This window comes from Paramormyrops kingsleyae, chromosome 10 (genome assembly GCF_048594095.1).
Source record: "Paramormyrops kingsleyae isolate MSU_618 chromosome 10, PKINGS_0.4, whole genome shotgun sequence".
NCBI lineage: Eukaryota > Metazoa > Chordata > Actinopteri > Osteoglossiformes > Mormyridae > Paramormyrops > Paramormyrops kingsleyae.
The window spans coordinates 25,527,782-25,546,134 of record NC_132806.1 but is presented as its reverse complement, the minus strand read 5'-3'; the positions used below and the strand labels follow the sequence as shown (position 1 = coordinate 25,546,134).

Below are 18,353 nucleotides of genomic sequence, written 5' to 3'. Positions count from 1 at the left end.
AAAGCATTATAATCATGGCTATAAAAATTCATCAAAAGGCATAAAACATTAAAGCCATGTGTATTATGCATTGTGAATGTCTTATGAAGCTCTCATCTATAATGCACTACAGATACCTTAATAATGCATTATAATGGTCAGTATAAGCATTAAAAATGCTTTGTACAGCATTATAAAGTATTTATATCCACGTTTATAATGCTCTATGAATGTATTATAATGTGTTATTAATGTGTTTTTAAATTGCCAAAAACGTGGCTTTAAGTCTTACCGATAATTCCAGCAAATATAATGTAATTTCCCAGATAGCACCATGTTATTGTTTCTACGTTGAATTATAGTTAAATGCGTTGAATTATGGTCAGTGTTAAATTATCAACGTTGAAACTGAATTGATTTTTGGTCAGATTTTCAATATTGAAAAATTGATGGTGGCAAAACCTTGATTCAATGTTGATATAAAGTGAAAGATTGAAGATCAACATTGTTTCAACCTTTTTTTCTGATATGGAATCAATGTCATTTCAACATATGTGTGCTATCTGGGTTAATAATGCTTGATCCATCATTAAAGCGAGTTGTAAATATATTTGCAGAATTTGCATGAGATGGAGACTTTTATCAGACTGAAAGGAGTAGCGTTTGAATGGCCGGACAGGAGACAGATTCTGTTTCAGTAATTGTGAAATCGGGCATGTTAACATGATCTTGTTCTGAACAGAAAGTAATAACTTCTGGTTTAGACCCACCAATGCCCTTTCAGTGTAATTCTCAGACCTCTTTTAGTTTTGAGACTCTGGGTCTGTGAGAATGAGCTGTCGGTACTTGGTCACGGTTGCCAGCGTTCCCTGAGCAGTTTGGCAGGTCTGCATGCCAACGTCTTGTTTCTTGGTCTCACTGATTCGGGCAGCTGGTATCTTATCTCGAGTTTCATGAACTTCATGAGCAGGACTTTTGTGTCAATGTTTACCGTGTTCCTCACCTGCTGCAGTTTTCTTGTTCTTATATTTCCCAGTGCCGTTATGGACAGTTGATCTGTGGGTGACCTGATTTGAACTTTCGTTGTGGACGTGAATGTGTTTTGAGTGACTGAGAAATTACCCTTTAAGCTGCAATCATATGGGTGCATCATGATTGTCGCTTTTTAACATTTTAAAGTGACTTGCCATCATGAATTTGTCTGAAATCCCTTTGTCAACCACCCACTGTCAACATGTCTAACCCAATCAGGGTCATGGGGAGGGGGGGGGGGGTAGTTAACTAGCAAGGCAGAAGAAATTAAGGAATAATTAGTTAGCTCCCTCAAATTGTTCGTAATTTGAAAAAGTCAATCACTGTAAGCATTTATCTGCCATAAAAGTCTCATGGAGTGGACAGGAGGTGCACATGATGGCTGAGTGCTTGGTCAGAATCCCCCCATCTAGCACCTCCTCCAGGGAGGTAAGTCTGATCTCCAGCGCAGCGCCATCTGGAGTAGCTTGTTCAGTCTTCTGGTGTCTTCTGCCCCGACACACTACAGCGTAATGAATGGCTATTGCCACCAATGACACGACATAGCAGAGAACCACGCACATCATTGGATCCAACCTCCTTAACATTGTCCCATCCTGTACAACAGTGTTTGCTAATCCAGTCATCAGGGACCCACAGACAGTTCTGGGTGTCCCTGCTGGGACCTAGGAGGGAGCAAAAATGGGGACTGTCTGGCAGGGAGCTTGGAGGGAGCAAAAATGTGGACTGTCTGGCAGGGAGCTTGGAGGGAGCCAAAATTTGGACAGCATGTGGGTCCCCGAAGATCGTATTGGGAAACACTGATGTACAGGGTATTCATGTTTGCAGCACATCTCAGGTGTACCCCGAGGTACACCTACTTGACATGCTCGCTCAGGATGATGGCAGGGGACAGGGGAGAATAACACCGTCACCTCCATCTCCTTGGTCTCACTGATGCTTAGCTTTTAGATGTTTCATTTTGTTGAGTTAATCATGAGTTTACTGTCTTTCCTCCCCTCACTAATGCACCCCACAAGAGCAGAGTCATCTGAGAACATCTGCAGATGATGTCATTGAGTTGTACTTGAAGTCAGAGATGTAGACAGTAAACAGAAATGGAGAAATGGCAGTCACCTTTTTCTCACTGTGCATAATAATAAAGCATCAATTCATATTATATGTATGCTAGTATATTAGATTTTCTGCTGGATTTATTTTGATTGCATTTTGCTATTGAGATGTTAGGTAATTCTAAAGGATAAAAGAATCTTGTTATTATTCCCTTGGCTTGTAACTTGTACAAAGGTAGCATCAGTAGGTACAATGCACTCTATAAACCTTCGTGACTAATACTTTCGAAATAGGAAGAATAAACCATTACATTGGAGGTATGGCTGTATCAAAATCTTACATCAGACAGTATTTATTAAGGCAATTAAACTGGTTTTTAACAATCAGTTAGGCTTTGACTTTGACTGCAACACACTATGGTGATTCCCTGAGACCTTTGTTCTAATTTGTCATTCTCTAGAATGCTTCAATCTCTAAAATTACCAACCTGTAAAGCCAATAAGTGTCTCGAGCATCATGCAATAAGTATCCATAAATTACAATGGTCCTTATATATATATATATATATATATATATATATATATATATATATATATATATATATATATATATATATATATATATATATATATATATATATTAGGGGTGTGCAAAGCAGCCGGTATTTGTATCTGTATTTGTATTTGTTGAGGGGGGAAAAGTATTTGTATTTGTATTCGAGTAAAATTCAAAATAGGCGTAAAAATCCAGTTTTTTTGCGTTGCACTTCTAATTTACGTTACAGTGTAAGTATTCTTTAATTATATCCATTATAATAATTATGGATATGCAGTAGACAGAGTAACTTAAACGTACCATATAACTCCTACAAGTGCATACAATTCGACACAACTACACAAGCATTGTTTTAACCTTTTTAACCAAACGTTAAAGTTACTCTGTCAACAGCCTATTGTCTAAATTACCGAGCTAACAGAGCTACAGTACGTAAACAGAGCGAACATGAGAGCACCTGACTGCAGACGTCAATAATGCAGCGTAATGGAATAATCTCCCGATCAAACTCCGCTTCCCGAAAGTTATAAACTGCCTCTGGAACCCAGTTAAGGTACAAAAATAGTGATACAGTTAAGTCTTTTTTTCGCTCAGCCGAGCCTTCTCTGTTGCTGTGTGGAGCAGCCTGTGTTAGTTACCTCTTTTACTCCCCCCCCCCCCGACTCCTGAACTCACTCACTCACTCATCCGGGCATGCACTGCGGTCTCAAGAGGAAACGCAGCTTTTTGATATAAAGTTTTTCTTGTTCCCGAATACAAATATTTTTTAAAGTATTTGTTCGAAATAAGTATTCGTAAAAAACACATTATTTGTGCCTTTCCGAATACCGTATTCGGGTTCGGCTCCACCCCTAATATATATATATATATATAATTTATTTATTTTTGAATTGAATTGAATTGAATTGAACTGAATTGAATTGAATTTTGTTTTATTTCAGTTAAATGCATATCTTTATTCTTTTAAGTTAATCATTTAATTTGTTGGTTTTTTTTTAATCTAGGTTACAGGACACTGCTTGAATGCTTCAGTGTAAAACATCATTTGTTATGATACATTTCATAGAGCAGAAATCTAAAATACGACCTGACAGAAAGAAAGACTAGATTGTATCATGATTGTGTGTATGGCACTTTACCATTAAATTGGGTTGAGAACCATATGTTGGGACCCTGAGAAACCAGAAAATCCTAAACCAAGTTCTACTAGGACTTACAAAATCACAAAATCCTACTCATATTTCTATTTATGGAGCAACCTGAGGGGGACAAGGACTAACCATTTATTTCACATTTGTCTACAGAGGTGTTGGACATCTATCAGTCACATCAGTAGCTATCTGTAAAGATATAGGTGTGTGACACCTATCAGCCATAACATCAGTCAAAACAATTAAAGGAAGAATAGACCATTCATTATACAATTACTGCATGCAAAAGAAATCTTTGGAAGTTAGGTCAGCAAACGCTTAGCCCTACTCCTTCTGATTTATTGCTTACAGTTTAGTATTTATTTAATCATACTTTCATTTTTTCCTGCAGATTCCCTTGGTTTGTTGTTTGTATTTGTAGTATTTCGTGTTTGTATCATGTGTTGTTGTATATTGTCTCATCTTTGACTTGTACTATATGTGGTTTTGTGTGGTATTACAGTATGTTCAACCCCTTGTTGTGCACTGTTTTGTTACTTGCACATAAGTCTATGTGCATAACTCCTTTTTGTCTGTCTTTTGTCACTTGCTACTATACTCCTCTATATAGATGATAATTAATGACAATTAAACCCTATATGACTTTACTTAGGTCCACAGGCAGCCATTGGCAAAAATGAGATCATTATATTTTCATTCATGTTTATAAATAGTACAACAAAGCACAAAACAAACGTTACATTTAGAAAATAAGGTATCCCTTTAAATAGATTTTACATCATCATAGGTTTACGTACGTGTGTTGGTAACATACAACTGAGATTTATATGGTTTTGATGCAAGTTTTTAAACTAAACACAATTACCTTTTTTGAACATAACTGAAAAAATAGCAATGACATTAATACTATCATAAATCAGACATTTGGAACGATAAATAAAATGTACTTTACATGCAGCCGGACTTAACAGTGTATTAAAATGCTCATCCTTCTTGTCATATTGACATTTTACACTCAAAAATACATCTATACAGAAATACAAGACAAGTAAAAACCATTCTTTCAAAAAATTAGCTTACAGATCTTAGATTTTCTTTAATGAATGACTGGAACTGTAAGAACAGCATACAGTAGAAGGCAGGGGGAATTAATGTGTTCTGAGCTGGGAACGAGGAAGGATTCTCACACCACGCTGTTCTTAACCTTCTCAAAAATCTGCCTCACCCTGGCTGCTGGTACGCATCCTTCCCGCACAATAGTAATGTCACCTGTAATCATGAAAAGCTCAGTTAATACCAGTCAATCACTGGGATTTTTGGGATTTTTTTTTTGTGGAGACACCATTTCAGGTTAAGAGGGCAACATTGTAATAAGTTTTTACCTTCATTTATTTTCAAGCAGTTGACCACAGTGGATGCAACTACTTCGTTGGACTTTCCATCACAGAGGACCCCTTGAATCTTGTGCCCTAAGCGGCTACAAATTGGAGATATTATTAGAGAACTCTTTCAGAAGAGAATTTAGGTCTCTTCTCAAATTGCATGCTGACTGAACCACAATAAAACACGACTATTAGTATAATAGTAACACCGCAGTCAGGTTAACGCCACACATGCTGGGAACTCGTCGAAACTTACTTGATAACCATGTCATGGTGGGTGCTGTCGGGCTCGCCGCTGGGATTGGCTGACGTGATTGCCAGGGGTCCCGTAATGTTGCACAGGTGCCCTGTCACAGTGTGGTCAGGCACCCGGATCATGATGCTGTCATTGGTGCCAACGCGGTCATAAGCTGGCCCAACACCTACACAATTACAAGTTCCCTTAATATTAGCTCTAGAGTTAGCACTAATATTATATGTCCCTTAAAGACCAATACACAGAGCTATGTGAAAATGAAAAGTAAATTGCTGGCAGTGTTAGATTAATCTTACCCAGCTTGAAGAGCCAGTCGCCTTTTGGAACAATACAACTGATTCCTCCTGGGTAAACATTTCTCATGAATTCCCAGAGCAGGGGGCTGAAGGGTGGCTTGGCTGCTACCAGCTGCTCCACATTGGAGATGCAGATACAGATGGGCTTTTCTGCTGGCCGGTCCTGATGGTAGAAGCACTCAAATTTTAATACACCTACGTATATGGGAATTGCCTTGTGCCCTTTGCTTTCCGGCCCCCACCATGCTCAGGATAACCAGCAGAAGATGTATGAATGGATATATAGCAGTGTTTCTCAATCTGGTCCTCAGGAACTCAGAGGGGTCCATGTTTTTGCTCCTTCCCAGCTCCCAGTAAGAGCAAAAACCTGGACTGTCTGCAGGTCCCCGAGGACTTGATTGGAAAACATTGATATATATATGAAACTTCAGTTTCAGTGTCTCTCATCTGATTTACATCCATGCTGCTTTACCTGAAATGTAAACAATCAATGTAGTACAATCAATGGTTTGAGTGATACAAAAATTCCAACAGGGCATCTCTATAAGTGTCAGCAATAGCAATATGTATATTACATAGACCTCATTTGTTCTGTTCTCCTATTGACCATACCTTAATGTTGTAGATTTTTTCAATGGCTTGAGGGTTTTTGCAGGAGGCCGCCAGAGCATACACAGTGTCAGTCGGGATGCCACACACACCACTCTGATCCAGAAGATTAGCGATTGTGATCAGCCCACTCGTTAGTCGAGACTCGGCCAGGGGGCACGGAAGATCCAGTGCTGCTTCCATTTTCTTTGCGTTCTGGAACGATCAGTGGGGTTACCTGTCGGGTTTCCTTGCCCCAGAAATCAATCAAATTGGACAAGACTTCGGTAGGCACTCACCTTGAAGACAGCGGGCCCAAGGGGCAATAGGTTTCCAAAGAAGATGCAGCTGACGAGGGAGGCCAGAGCTCCGTAAAAACATATGATGGAGAATACTGACAGCATGGCGACTGCAAAGAAAACCATCCAAGGTTGTTATTGAGCAGCCTGTCATATCCAAATGTGCGACATACCCGGGCTTCAGCACTAGAAGGCATCTCCGAGAAAACAGGAAGGATAACTGCTGTACCAGGCTTATGTGCAACATTTGCTGCTATCATGGTCATGCACCCACTTGGTAATCTCTGCACTCCTTACCTTCCAGTTGGTAGGGCAGTCTGCCAAGTGTAGAAAGGAGGAAACACACCAGGATGACCTCCATCACAGTAGTCGTGGAAAGCAGAATGAGATTCCTGTAGGCACCTTTGTATAGAGAGGGCGGAGACCATCTTAATGGCAAAAAAACGTCTGTCTTTCTAAGCACTGTTCCAGTAAATCCCAACAATCACGCCACGTACCGTAAATACTGAAAATGGGGCACATTGCTTAATGCCACTGCATTGTCTGCAAACAAAAAAGCTTACCTATAAGCATTAAGAATCCATTTGCTACCAGGAAGGCAATCGCCCCAGCGGTAAAGCCGTAGGCAGCATCAGAAGTGATACCCAGCAAAGGACCTACAACAGGCAGCAGGTTTTGTTAGTTGATGTTTGTCATATTGATATTGACATCGATATTCTTGTAAAATACGCCACTGCCCAACACAGGACTCACCTGCAAACCGATACCATGTCCATGCGGCCCAGATAGCTGCATAGAAGGAGGGAATGACTGACCCAAAGCGCCGGCCTCCATAGATTTGTAGTCGGCTCACGTAGACCTGGATGATTGCTCCTGCAATTAGCACCCAAGGCACAGTTAGATGCAGGAAGGATAGATCCACTGAGATGCTGTGGATGGCAGACATAGCTGCCAAGCCATTGGTAATGTAGAACAGAGCATCGGGTAGCTCTGCTCCACTGTGATGGGATGGATTCTGATGTTCAACTGTGCCTTTGCTTCTCTTCAGAAAGTCCAGTGTATTCTGGAGGTGCTCAGTGGAGACAGGCTGAGGTCCTACTGGAATCAGTGACTTCTCTGCAATGGTGTTGATGAGACGGGTGAAGGTGCCGTAGAGGGAAATCATGGTAAAGATGGAGCACGCCACCCCGAAGAAGATGTAGTACCCATCAAGAGGGATTTGGGATACAGTGGAGATGGTGAGTAGGAGGAAGCCTGCATTGTGCACCAGCTCTAGTGTGTCCATGTTCAGAGACAGTATACATAGAACAATGGCAGAGGCGACAAAGAACCAGTCGCCCACCATTGCTGCTCGTGATTCAGTGCTCACTGTCCTTCCCATCAGAGCGGACAGCACGAATTCTTCCCAGGCCTTCACCAGCCAGTATGTGCAATGAAGACCAAACTTTGTCAAGTGGTAGCAGTCCTGCCGAAGGTAGGCATAGTAGCTGGAGAGAAGCTGCGCTACAGAAATGATGGAGACCCAGGCAACTGAGACAGTGAAGAATTTTATGTAGCAGAAGCAGTAGAAGGCAAAGACGAAAGGTGAGATGGTGTCACAGAAGAATCCCAGGGCTGTGGGCTCAGCATACTTGGTATTCTTTTTCTTCTCTTGACCCAGGCTGTTGGCGGTTTTAGCATTGGCTGTGCCAAGCAGGAGCACGTTGAAGAGTGGGCTGCCAAACCCTTTGAGTACATATCGTTGAGCCAAGCCTTTAATTAGCAGGGAACTTGACCCATAGATGGCAAAGAGCAGGATGAGGAGCTCCAGAACCCCCGAGACCACTAAAGCCCATTTGCCCACCACCCCCACTGCCTCAAAGATCAAGGTGGCCGTGATAGCACCAAATACAAAAGGCATGATGTAGTTGACAGTGGCAGAGCAAAAAGCTAAGATGAAAGACATGATGATATAAGGAATCAGACCTGTAATGGCAGATTCCCTGACAGGGGGCGATAACAACCCCATATTCAAAGACGAATTTAAATTTTCAACTGCTGAAGTGTTGCTTTGAGGTTCAGTGGAGCCAAGGAAAATCCGGGTGGCACCATAGCTGGCCCAGAGTGCCGCATAGCCAACAAAGGCGGTCCCACTTAGATGATCATACTTTCGGAATGACAGCAGGCCTGCCACCATTTGGCACACGCCGCCTATGAGGATCAGATGAACACCTGTGTATGCACAACAGACACAAGAACCCTGTTACACATTTACAGGAAACACAACATTATCAATTACCAGGAAGCTAGAAGATCTAAAGACTTTAAACAAATATTCAAAGCACCATATATATAAAGCACTGATTCAGCCTCTGTAACAAATGTCAGGGGATTAGTCACCCACTAGACAATTTCATGGTGAATTAAATTTTATTTAACCATTCATATAGAGAAGGACATAGTAGTGAACTTGAACCTTAGCTTAATTGTTTTTCTCAGTTATCCCGCAGCCAGATCTCACTGCAAAATCGGTATCTGCCCCATTTCTTAACCACTGTGTTCTCTGTTGTCTAATGAGGTATACCTGCTAGGATGTCTTCCACACCCTGAGCCGGAACACCGGTCTGCGCCCCACTGAAGTTCTGCAGGAGCACCAGAAAGGCACTGATCCCATTAGCCATAAGGCCAAGCACTCCTGGTTCACCATAAAAACTTGCCGGAAACCCCTCCGCAGATGCCATGTGGCCTGTTCTAAAAAGAAATTCTGCAAACAAAAAAGCCCATCATATTGGTTCAGAACGTTACACAATTTGACATATTCTGTGAAAAGTTATCTTATTCTGTGAAGTTAGGTTATACTCAGTTTATCTAAGAAATACTGACTCAACCTATATATGTCTGTGCGTGTGTGTGTGTGTGTGTGTGTATGGATTATGTTTATATTACATTGTGGGGACCAAATGTCCCCCACAATGTAATAAAAACCTGTTATTTTGACATTGTGGGGACCATTTCTCAGGTTCCCACAAAGATCTGTGAATGACATCAAAAAACTAAAAATGCCAAAAGTCTCATATTTTATTTGGTAAATTGTGATTAAAGTTAGGGCTGGGTAGGGGTCCCCATAAAGATATAATTACAACCGGTGTGTGTGTGTGTCTGTGTGTATCTATTCTAGACATATTGTTTAATGGGGCATCAAAACCTACTATTACATTCAAAGGTACATAATTTTTCCTAAAACTAAGGAGAGTTTCTCAAACTTTAAAATCTCCATAGAAGATTGGGGTGAAGATGTTTGTTACCAACATCAAATACAATGCTAGGAGCGCCCTCTATGTAAATGTCAGGGTAATGACATGCTAGCAAGAAAACCATTTCTCAGTTTTCCAGCTCTATGTCATGGAAAAAGTCATTTAAAGCATACAGTCTTATATTTTCAAATAATCTGGTATATTGGAAGCATAACTCGCAAACGATAAAAAGTAAAAAAAATAACTTTATCACCAGTCAATGTGCAGGGACACACATTTTATTAAAATGTTTTAATGAGTGTGGCAATTTTTGCCAGATTGTTTTTCGAAAATAAATAAATATGTATTAAATATAAAGCATCTAACTATTTTTGAAAGCACATTGTTATTCTTTTTTTCAGTCATTTAATACACACACTATATGCTGTAAGCTGTCTCAAAGTTTAATATTGGCATTAAAAAATTATTGTTTTTTTAAGTGAAAGTTAAAGTAACTGTTTACATAAAGTAGCAGAGAGTGTTTTATTAAAGATGGACGTACCTGGTGGAGAGTGGAGCTCAGAGTGTCACCATGAACTGGGGAGGTGTCCCCAGTGTTTTCCTTATAGGACAAGCCCACTGGGAGGAGGAGAAGTGATGATGCCCCCCCCCCCCACCTCCTGCCACTCACAGCCCCACCCAAGACTGGATCATCACCTCAACACACAATGAACTTCCTGCAAAAAAAAACCCATACTTATTAACATACCATTCTGTGAAAAAAAAGAGTTAAGGAAATTCCAGCTTGCTTTTTTTTGTGCATTCAGTTAGCAGCCCTGGGAGGCCAGCGGGTATATAAAGGCAGACATGACCTCACCTGAGCACCAGCTGCATCCTCGTTCAAGACCTCTCTAAGAAACACGACAGGCGGCTGGAAAGGGACCCGAGACGACCAACGCCACACAAGCCCGCGAGAATGCTCCGACCAACTTACGTCATACTTTTCACAATCTGGGTAAGCACCCAGAATGGAGCATTTTAAGTGAAATTCTTGATTTAGCTATGTGAACGTTATTTATATAAATTGTATTATATAAATTGTAATGTATATTAATTATATAGATTCATATACTATTTGTATTCATTGGGAATTAGAGCTGGTAATACATGTAGACACCGTCAGATGTCTAGGGAGGCACAGTCTGTGCAGGAAATATTTTGGTCACTGTTAGGCTAGAGTGTGTGTGACTGAGGCTGGACTAGAGCCTGGAAGACTTCTCAAAATAAGAGGTTGTGTCTATCAATTATTGTATTATCATGCCTTTCAGAAAAGTTTACAAATTTCCGCTTAATTGGACGGGAACAGAACAATTTCAATTTGAAGAAATAGCATGACTGTGACTGTAATTTTTGGCAGCACCATAACAGCCGCCTTCATCTACAGTCAACACGTCGGTTTAAGGACTCAGATAACAGTTATTGCCTCTGTAGATAATAGCTGCCAGATAATAGCTCTCAGCCATCCGGCTGCTAAGTTCACCCGGTTGCCAGATAGGTCTCAAAAACTTGTTTCTCGGCTGGCAAGAATCGTTATGGCATATTGGCTTTCTGTTGTCACCAGAAACAACCAACGACGTGCATAGTTTTGCCAGTGCCGAGCTGACTGCTGTCTCTTTCAGAGATCTTCCCGGTGCGCGCCTGCCTTCCGGAGGCTGCATGTATCTGCCCTGGAAGGTGAGTTTGCCTTGTCGATAATCTCGTCATCCCTCCCAGGCCTTTAGTCTCCCCTTTGTAATTCTAATCGACCCTAATCCGTACCTCTCACTTGAGTAGCTATAGCCTACTGCTTTGTCAACAAGCGGGTCTAGCCATACACACCTGCCTGCAATGAATGTTCTTTTTGTTCCGGAAAAGCAACACCCCCCCCCCCCTCCAACCCCAACCTTGCCAGTGGACATTCCCGTGCACTCAGCCACCTTTTCACCCCACCCCCTGTTTTTTTTTTTTGTTGTTGCAGTGGCTGAACGCCTAGGCCCGGAGGATACGGTGACTGCCAACTTTGGGGCATTCATCCACGGCGTGCGGCCGGAGCAGCTGACGCAAAAAGTGTTGCGCCGGAGCCAGAGGATGGTGCTGGACAGCATTGGTGTGGGCATCCTCGGCAGCACCACCCACGTGTTTGAGCTGGTCCTGCAGCACTGCCGGGTAAGGTGCTGAGGAGTGTGGGCAAGCAAAGAAAAGCCAGTAACAAAAGACTGTTTAGGTTCACTTCTGCCTTGTAAAGAAGATTAGCGGGAATAGTGATGGGAAATAGTCCTGCGGGAAAAGTGGCGGGAAATAGTCCTGCGGGAAAAGTGGCGGGAAATAGTCCTGCGGGAAAAGTGGCGGGAAATAGTCCTGCTGCACGCATCCTTTTTTTGTGGTGCTGTGCATAGTTGCTTAACTATAATATTTTAAGATGTATGGCATACTAGCATCGGAGAGATAACATGCATCACGCACTACGCAAATAAAATTAATGGTGTAGCATGTGAGGAATATTTGAGGTTCACGGTAGGGACACGAGTGTAGACGCAGCAACAGTCGGCATCTGACGTTTGTAGCCTCAGGCCACCTGAAACCTGAAATCTGTGTCATCACCCTCACAGCAAATGTACCAAATGACAAATGACATCAGCTCAGTCTACGGCCGCCCGGGCACTAAGCTTTCTCCAATGCTGGCCGCCTTCGTCAACGGAGTAGCAGTAAGTGTCAACAGTGCCGTGGATAATATCACATTTTGGACTAGACAGTTTTGCTCACAATCACATTTAATCAGGCATTGACAAGGGTGCCTTCCCCAGACCCTGAGGTTTAAACAGGAATGCCTTACAGAGTGGCATGATGGTGTAGTTCTTAGCACCATTACCTCACACTTCTTGGACCAGAGTTCGAGTCTGGGTTCTATATGTGGGGAGTTTGCATGTTTTCCATGTGTTGTTGTGGGGTTTCCTTTGGGTTTCTTCCACAGTCCAAAAACATCCTGAGGTTAATTGGAGTTGCCAAAACGGTGTGTGATTGTGCCCTGCTGCCCTGTCATGGGTTGGTGCCCCATCCTGGGTTGTGTCCTGCCATGTGCCTGTAGGCTCCAGGCCCCCCTGCAACCCTGAATAGGACAAGCGGTTTCAAAAAATGGATGGAAGCCTTAAGAAGATGAACCATTTAAAATACTTCTGGATGTAGATATGGTGCTAAAAAGTTGTGGGAATCTAGGTTAAACATAACTCATCCTAAAGGATTCTAATGAAGATCCTCTCCAGTTAGCCTAATAGCATGTTTCCAGGATTCATTCCCGGTGCATAACTGCATCATGAAATGCATACTGACTGCTTGTCCTCCTGGGCACCCAGTGGTCCTGCTGAAGCTCTTCATGTCCTCTGAGAAGAGCTTTTGGCTGTTAGTGTGAGATCAGCCTGGGGTGGGGGTGGGGGGAGCAGGACTGTTTGTGAGCCTGGATCACAGATCACAGTTTGGCAGCCAGACCTCCTAATCATGCCATAAAACACAAGTGACTTAACTGGGAATGTGGACTGGGGAAGTTATATTATTCCCAGCGCCAGAGCATGCCTACTTTGTCCTAAATGTTGCTTGTGCCCCGCAGTCTCACTCCATGGACTTTGACGACACCTGGCACCCAGCCACCCATCCCTCAGGTGCCGTGCTACCCGCCCTCCTGGCCATCAGCGACATGCTACCCAGGAACAGCAAGCCTAGCGGGATGGACCTGCTGATGGCATTCAACGTGGGCATCGAGATCCAGGGCAGGCTGCTGCGGTTCTCCAACGAGGCCCAGAACATCCCCAAGAGGTCAGTTTCCTGTTCAGGCTTAGTTGGGCAGCCAACCAATGAGTCAGTGAATTACAAGACAAAGTTGTGGCCACTACTTAAGCCCAGAAAAAATGATTCACACACATCAGACCTCTCACTGTTCCATCAGACTGGGTAAATTTGTCCCCAAAACAACTGGTACTGGATTCTGAAAGAAGGCCTATGCACACCCGTATGTGCCTGAACATTGGCCCTAATGCTTATTCATAATTCAGCTCTCTTTCTTAAAGGTGCATATGGCTCGGCTGATTTCACAAAAACACACACAGACATATGGAAGGAAGTCGTTTCTGAGTTGTGTTTTTGTTTGTTTTGTGCTGACGTGACTAAATGAACACTAATGTGTTATTTCCTGTAAAAGTGACTTAAATATTGAAGCTGGTGGAGAAAAAAAAAAGAAAAATGACTCCACCAGAGCCCAATGCTCACAGAGTGACTGTTTGCGCAGCTACGTGCCGGTTGCCAGGTCTCCAGTAGATCTTTAGCTGTTTCCATCTCCCGGCAGGTTCCACCCCCCTACTGTGGTGGGCCCCATGGGAAGTGCTGCAGCCTGCGCTCGCCTCCTGTCCCTGGACCGCATTCAGTGCAGCCACGCCTTGGCTATAGCTGCGTCCCAGGCGGGGGCACCCATGGCCAATGCAGCCACGCAATCCAAGCCTCTTCACATCGGCAATGCATCACGCCAGGGCCTGGAGGCCGCGCTCCTGGCATCCCGGGGCTTGGAGGCCAGTCCACTAGTGCTGGACTCCGTTCCTGGAGTGTCTGGCTTCAGCGCCTTCTATGAGGACTATGTTCCTCAGCTGTTGCCTTGCCCTGAGGAAGTGGATCCCTCGTTCCTGCTGGAAGAGCAGGACATGGGCTTCAAGCGCTTCCCTGCTCACCTGGGCATGCACTGGGTGGCGGACGCGGCCGCCTCTGTCCACAAGCAGCTGGTCGGCTCCCACAACGGTAACTTCAACCCGGCATTCATCCAAGACATCCTGCTGAGGATCCCTCCCTCCAAGTACATCAATAGGCCGTTCCCAGAGTCCGAGCATGAGGCCCGCCATTCATTCCAGTTCAACGCCTGCACAGCTCTGCTGGACGGGGAAGTGACCGTGCAATCCTTCCACCCCGCTGGCCTCCGGCGACCCGAGCTGCACACTCTGCTGTCCCGGGTGCGAGTTGAGCACCCCAACGACAACCCCGCCAACTTCGACCGCATGTATGCAGAGGTGTTGGTGACGCTGGTCGATGGGGACGTTCTCAAAGGCCGCTGTAACACGTTCTATGGGCACTGGCGCAATCCCCTCACCGACAACAGCCTGCAGAGAAAGTTCCGGGCCAATGCTGGTGCTGTGCTGCCTTCAGATAAGGTCGAGGGACTGATAGAAATTGTAGACAGCCTGGAGCAACTCGGAGACTGCAGCCCTCTCCTTGCTCAGCTTCAGTAATATAACTGTCCAGGAGGGGGAGGCGGAGAGCCAAACTGAATGTGCTTTACGTAATAAGCACTTCATACTAATACAACAGGCGTAGCTGTGATAATTGAGGACAAAGCCTCCTGCATATCAAATTTAAATGAGACTTTGTATCACTTGAATAAAGTAATTTTACTGAAGGATATTTTTGCAATATTGTATATACTTATAAGAAGTCGTATCAGCACATGAAAAATTCTGTGATCCAAGTTTGAAGGGCTCCCCTTCCCAATGGATGGGCATGAAGAATAATGAAATTATTTAAAGATGATTGATCATGCTGTTTGCATTTTGCATAATGTTCAATGTTTGTCATAATGTTACAATGTATTCTTGGGCTTTGTACTACACGTCAATCACACATTCATAGCATTAATGAGCACCATTCGTCGTGTTTGATATTAACTCCATATTCAAGTGTAATTTTGTAATTATTAAGTAATTATTAAGTACTAATTATTAATAATTTATACAATTTGTAATCTATTTATGTAAATATGTACCAAACTATAATTATATTGCTTGTTGCAGTGTTGAGTGAATATTGATGAATTTTTGATCTACTGATTATTGTAAAATTGTTAATACCTACTGAGCAATGCTTGCCTTTAAAAAAATAGAAAATGCACTATTGTATGACTAATGTTCACAGGGTTTGTTTCTTCACCATTATGTTACATGCATTCCTCATTTCCTGTGTTTCTGCATATTGACATCTGATGTTTTCCAATCTTCAACCGATATCTATGTGAAAAAGTTATTGTTACAAATTAAAGGGATAATTAAAAGAAACAGATTGAATTATATACAGCTAAGCTTGATAACAACCCACCTCAATATTAATTTGACCATCAGGGTAAATCACAAAGGTTGAATGTGCACCTATGAACATGATCAAATATATTTTCGGACAAAATCTGAAAAAAGTTGAGCTATTGAGTTGTCAAGCTTGACGGGATTGCAACGCCATTTCAAAGCTTGTGGGCTCTACCAAACCACTGTGGCAGCCATAATCTCCAAATAGAGAACATTTGTAATAGTATTAATGTTCCCAGGAGTAGCCGAGCCTACATAAAATTCACAATCTGAATCATATTTTGTAAAAATTGATTTGAAATGAATATCTAGAGAGTAACCATGAGGCAGAGACCCAGTCAGGTTAGGGCTCAGATTCAAGATACTTTATTTTCACCCGCAGGTAAATTTAGTTTACAGGAGAAGAGTCAGCATCCACATAACCAGCAAACTACCCCAAGCAGACACCCACACAGACAAGTAAATCAAGCGATAAATAAATCAATAAATAAATAAAACCACACAAGACATAAGTATAATTATCTAATCACATGTGTAAAATAATATTTGTAAAATACATAAGATCACATGTGTAAAATAATATTTAATAAAATACATAAGATCACATGTGTAAAATACTATTAATAAAACATATAAGAAGAAGTATGCACTGCCTCTTCATCCTTGCCCAACTATAGTCTCATTGTTCAGCTGAATGACTTCCGCGGGAGCAAAGCTACTCCCTATCATGTACCTCTTAGTTCTGCACTTCGGAATTGTATAATCGTATAATGTTTATTATTAAAGTATTAAAGCTGTTACGTTAGGATTGCTAAAATATACTTACACGTTGCTTATGAATGTTCTACAAATGCATTATAAAGGCATTATGAAGGTGCTGTTAATATAAAGCATTAGCATTACTCTTTTTACACAGGGGCAATAGTTAATGGGTAACTGTATGAAATTAAATATCAGGATAAGGATAATAATTTCCATTTATAGTCAGTATATTTCAAAATCCTAGTTAAGAGTTTGCCAGATGATGGTGCTGTTATGGGACATCAGCCTCATCCCTTGCAGATAAAAGCTTCTTCCTCTGGTCACACAGTCATGGCATCGGTCCATACCTAGGTCCTGGATCAAAGCAATCTTCCACAACATTGCAGATCGGGTGGCCTGTCAGCCATCCAGAAATTCCCCGTCTCTGAGCAGAGCTGCACACTTAAGTAGAGTTCAAGAGACATCTTGCAAAATGCATCACACTCCTACAAACTACATGAGGATGCTCAGTATAAGTGTATAATAGTGTGGACTATAACAGGACCTGTCTGTACTATGAACTGCTGTCTGCTGTTTTGACATGGAGACGTAGTTCACAGATTTCCACAAAGGCTGGACTATTGCCATCCAACATGTAAGACTCCAGTGGAGGGTAACGCCAATTTATGTGATATTGTAAACCTCTATCTGTAAGCGCCACGTTAAATACAGTACTAGGTAAAAACAGTGTTTGAAGTGGGGGGGGCCAGTATCCCCTTGTTATTCAGTAGCACGTGCCGGTGCTCCCTTTGTTATTCAGTACCAGGTGCTGGTATCTCCTTATCATTCAGTACCAGGTGCCGGAACTCCCCATGTCATTCAGTACCAGGTGCCGGAACTCCCCTTGTCATTCAGTACCAGGTGCCGGTACTCCCCTTGTCCTTCAGTACCAGGTGCCGGTACTCCCCTTGTCATTCAGTACCAGGTGCTGGTATCTCCTTATCATTCAGTACCAGGTGCCGGAACTCCCCTTGTCATTCAGTACCAGGTGCCGGTACTCCCTTTGTCATTCAGTACCAGGTGCCGGTACTCCCCTTGTCCTTCAGTACCAGGTGCCGGTACTCCCCTTGTCCTTCAGTACCAGGTGCCGGTACTCCCTTTGTCCTTCAGTACCAGGTGCCGGTACTCCCCTTATCATTCAGTACCAGGTGCCGGTACTCCCTTTGTCATTCAGTACCAGGTGCCGGTACTCCCCTTGTCATTCAGTACCAGGTGCCGGAACTCCCCTTATCATTCAGTACCAGGTGCCGGTACTCCCTTTGTCATTCAGTACTTTTTATTGAGAGGTGCTAGTATTCTGAAGAGGAACACAAAGAGTTGCTGGTACTGAGTATCATTGATTACTGGTCCACTTCAAGCACCGGGGGAAAAGGAACAGTATAACATCATTCCCATTACGCAATATACTGGCCATCCTCGTAAACATCCTGGAGTGACAGAAGCAAAAGCGTCAGGGCATTTAAACTTTCATTAATCTTAATGTCAGTGCTGTATTTGTATGAGCATAAAGTATATCTTGAGTCAGTTTACACCAATAATTAAAGGTCTGGATGGAATGAAAGGCCTTTCTGTAAGTGGGCAGTGGCTCTGAAAGGAGCGGAACCCA

The 18,353-nt window shown here is 42.8% G+C and overlaps 2 protein-coding genes and 1 long non-coding RNA gene across 3 annotated transcripts; 1 reads left to right on the top strand and 2 right to left on the bottom strand.

Moving 5' to 3' along the window:
- Positions 1–4,625: 4,625 nt before the first annotated feature.
- On the bottom strand, positions 4,626–8,039 carry LOC111846355 (uncharacterized). The gene is made up of 9 exons (XM_023816463.2): positions 7,345–8,039; positions 7,155–7,247; positions 6,889–6,993; positions 6,592–6,701; positions 6,317–6,508; positions 5,705–5,867; positions 5,409–5,574; positions 5,153–5,247; positions 4,626–5,039 (listed from the first exon to the last, which is right to left on the bottom strand). The coding sequence occupies exons 1-9, from the start codon at positions 7,970–7,972 to the stop codon at positions 4,954–4,956; spliced, it is 1,638 nt and encodes a 545-aa protein (XP_023672231.1). The 5' UTR covers positions 7,973–8,039; the 3' UTR covers positions 4,626–4,953.
- A 202-nt stretch (positions 8,040–8,241) lies between these two features.
- Positions 8,242–10,417, bottom strand: LOC111846334 (uncharacterized). The gene is made up of 3 exons (XR_011993442.1): positions 10,366–10,417; positions 9,155–9,334; positions 8,242–8,802 (listed from the first exon to the last, which is right to left on the bottom strand). It is a non-coding gene; the product is annotated as an uncharacterized lncRNA (long non-coding RNA).
- Positions 10,418–10,703: 286 nt separating this feature from the next.
- irg1l (immunoresponsive gene 1, like) lies at positions 10,704–15,818 on the top strand. Its single transcript, XM_023816462.2, has 6 exons — positions 10,704–10,818; positions 11,483–11,537; positions 11,821–12,008; positions 12,452–12,547; positions 13,444–13,649; positions 14,176–15,818. The coding sequence occupies exons 1-6, from the start codon at positions 10,780–10,782 to the stop codon at positions 15,101–15,103; spliced, it is 1,512 nt and encodes a 503-aa protein (XP_023672230.1). The 5' UTR covers positions 10,704–10,779; the 3' UTR covers positions 15,104–15,818.
- The last annotated feature ends 2,535 nt before the right edge of the window (positions 15,819–18,353 follow it).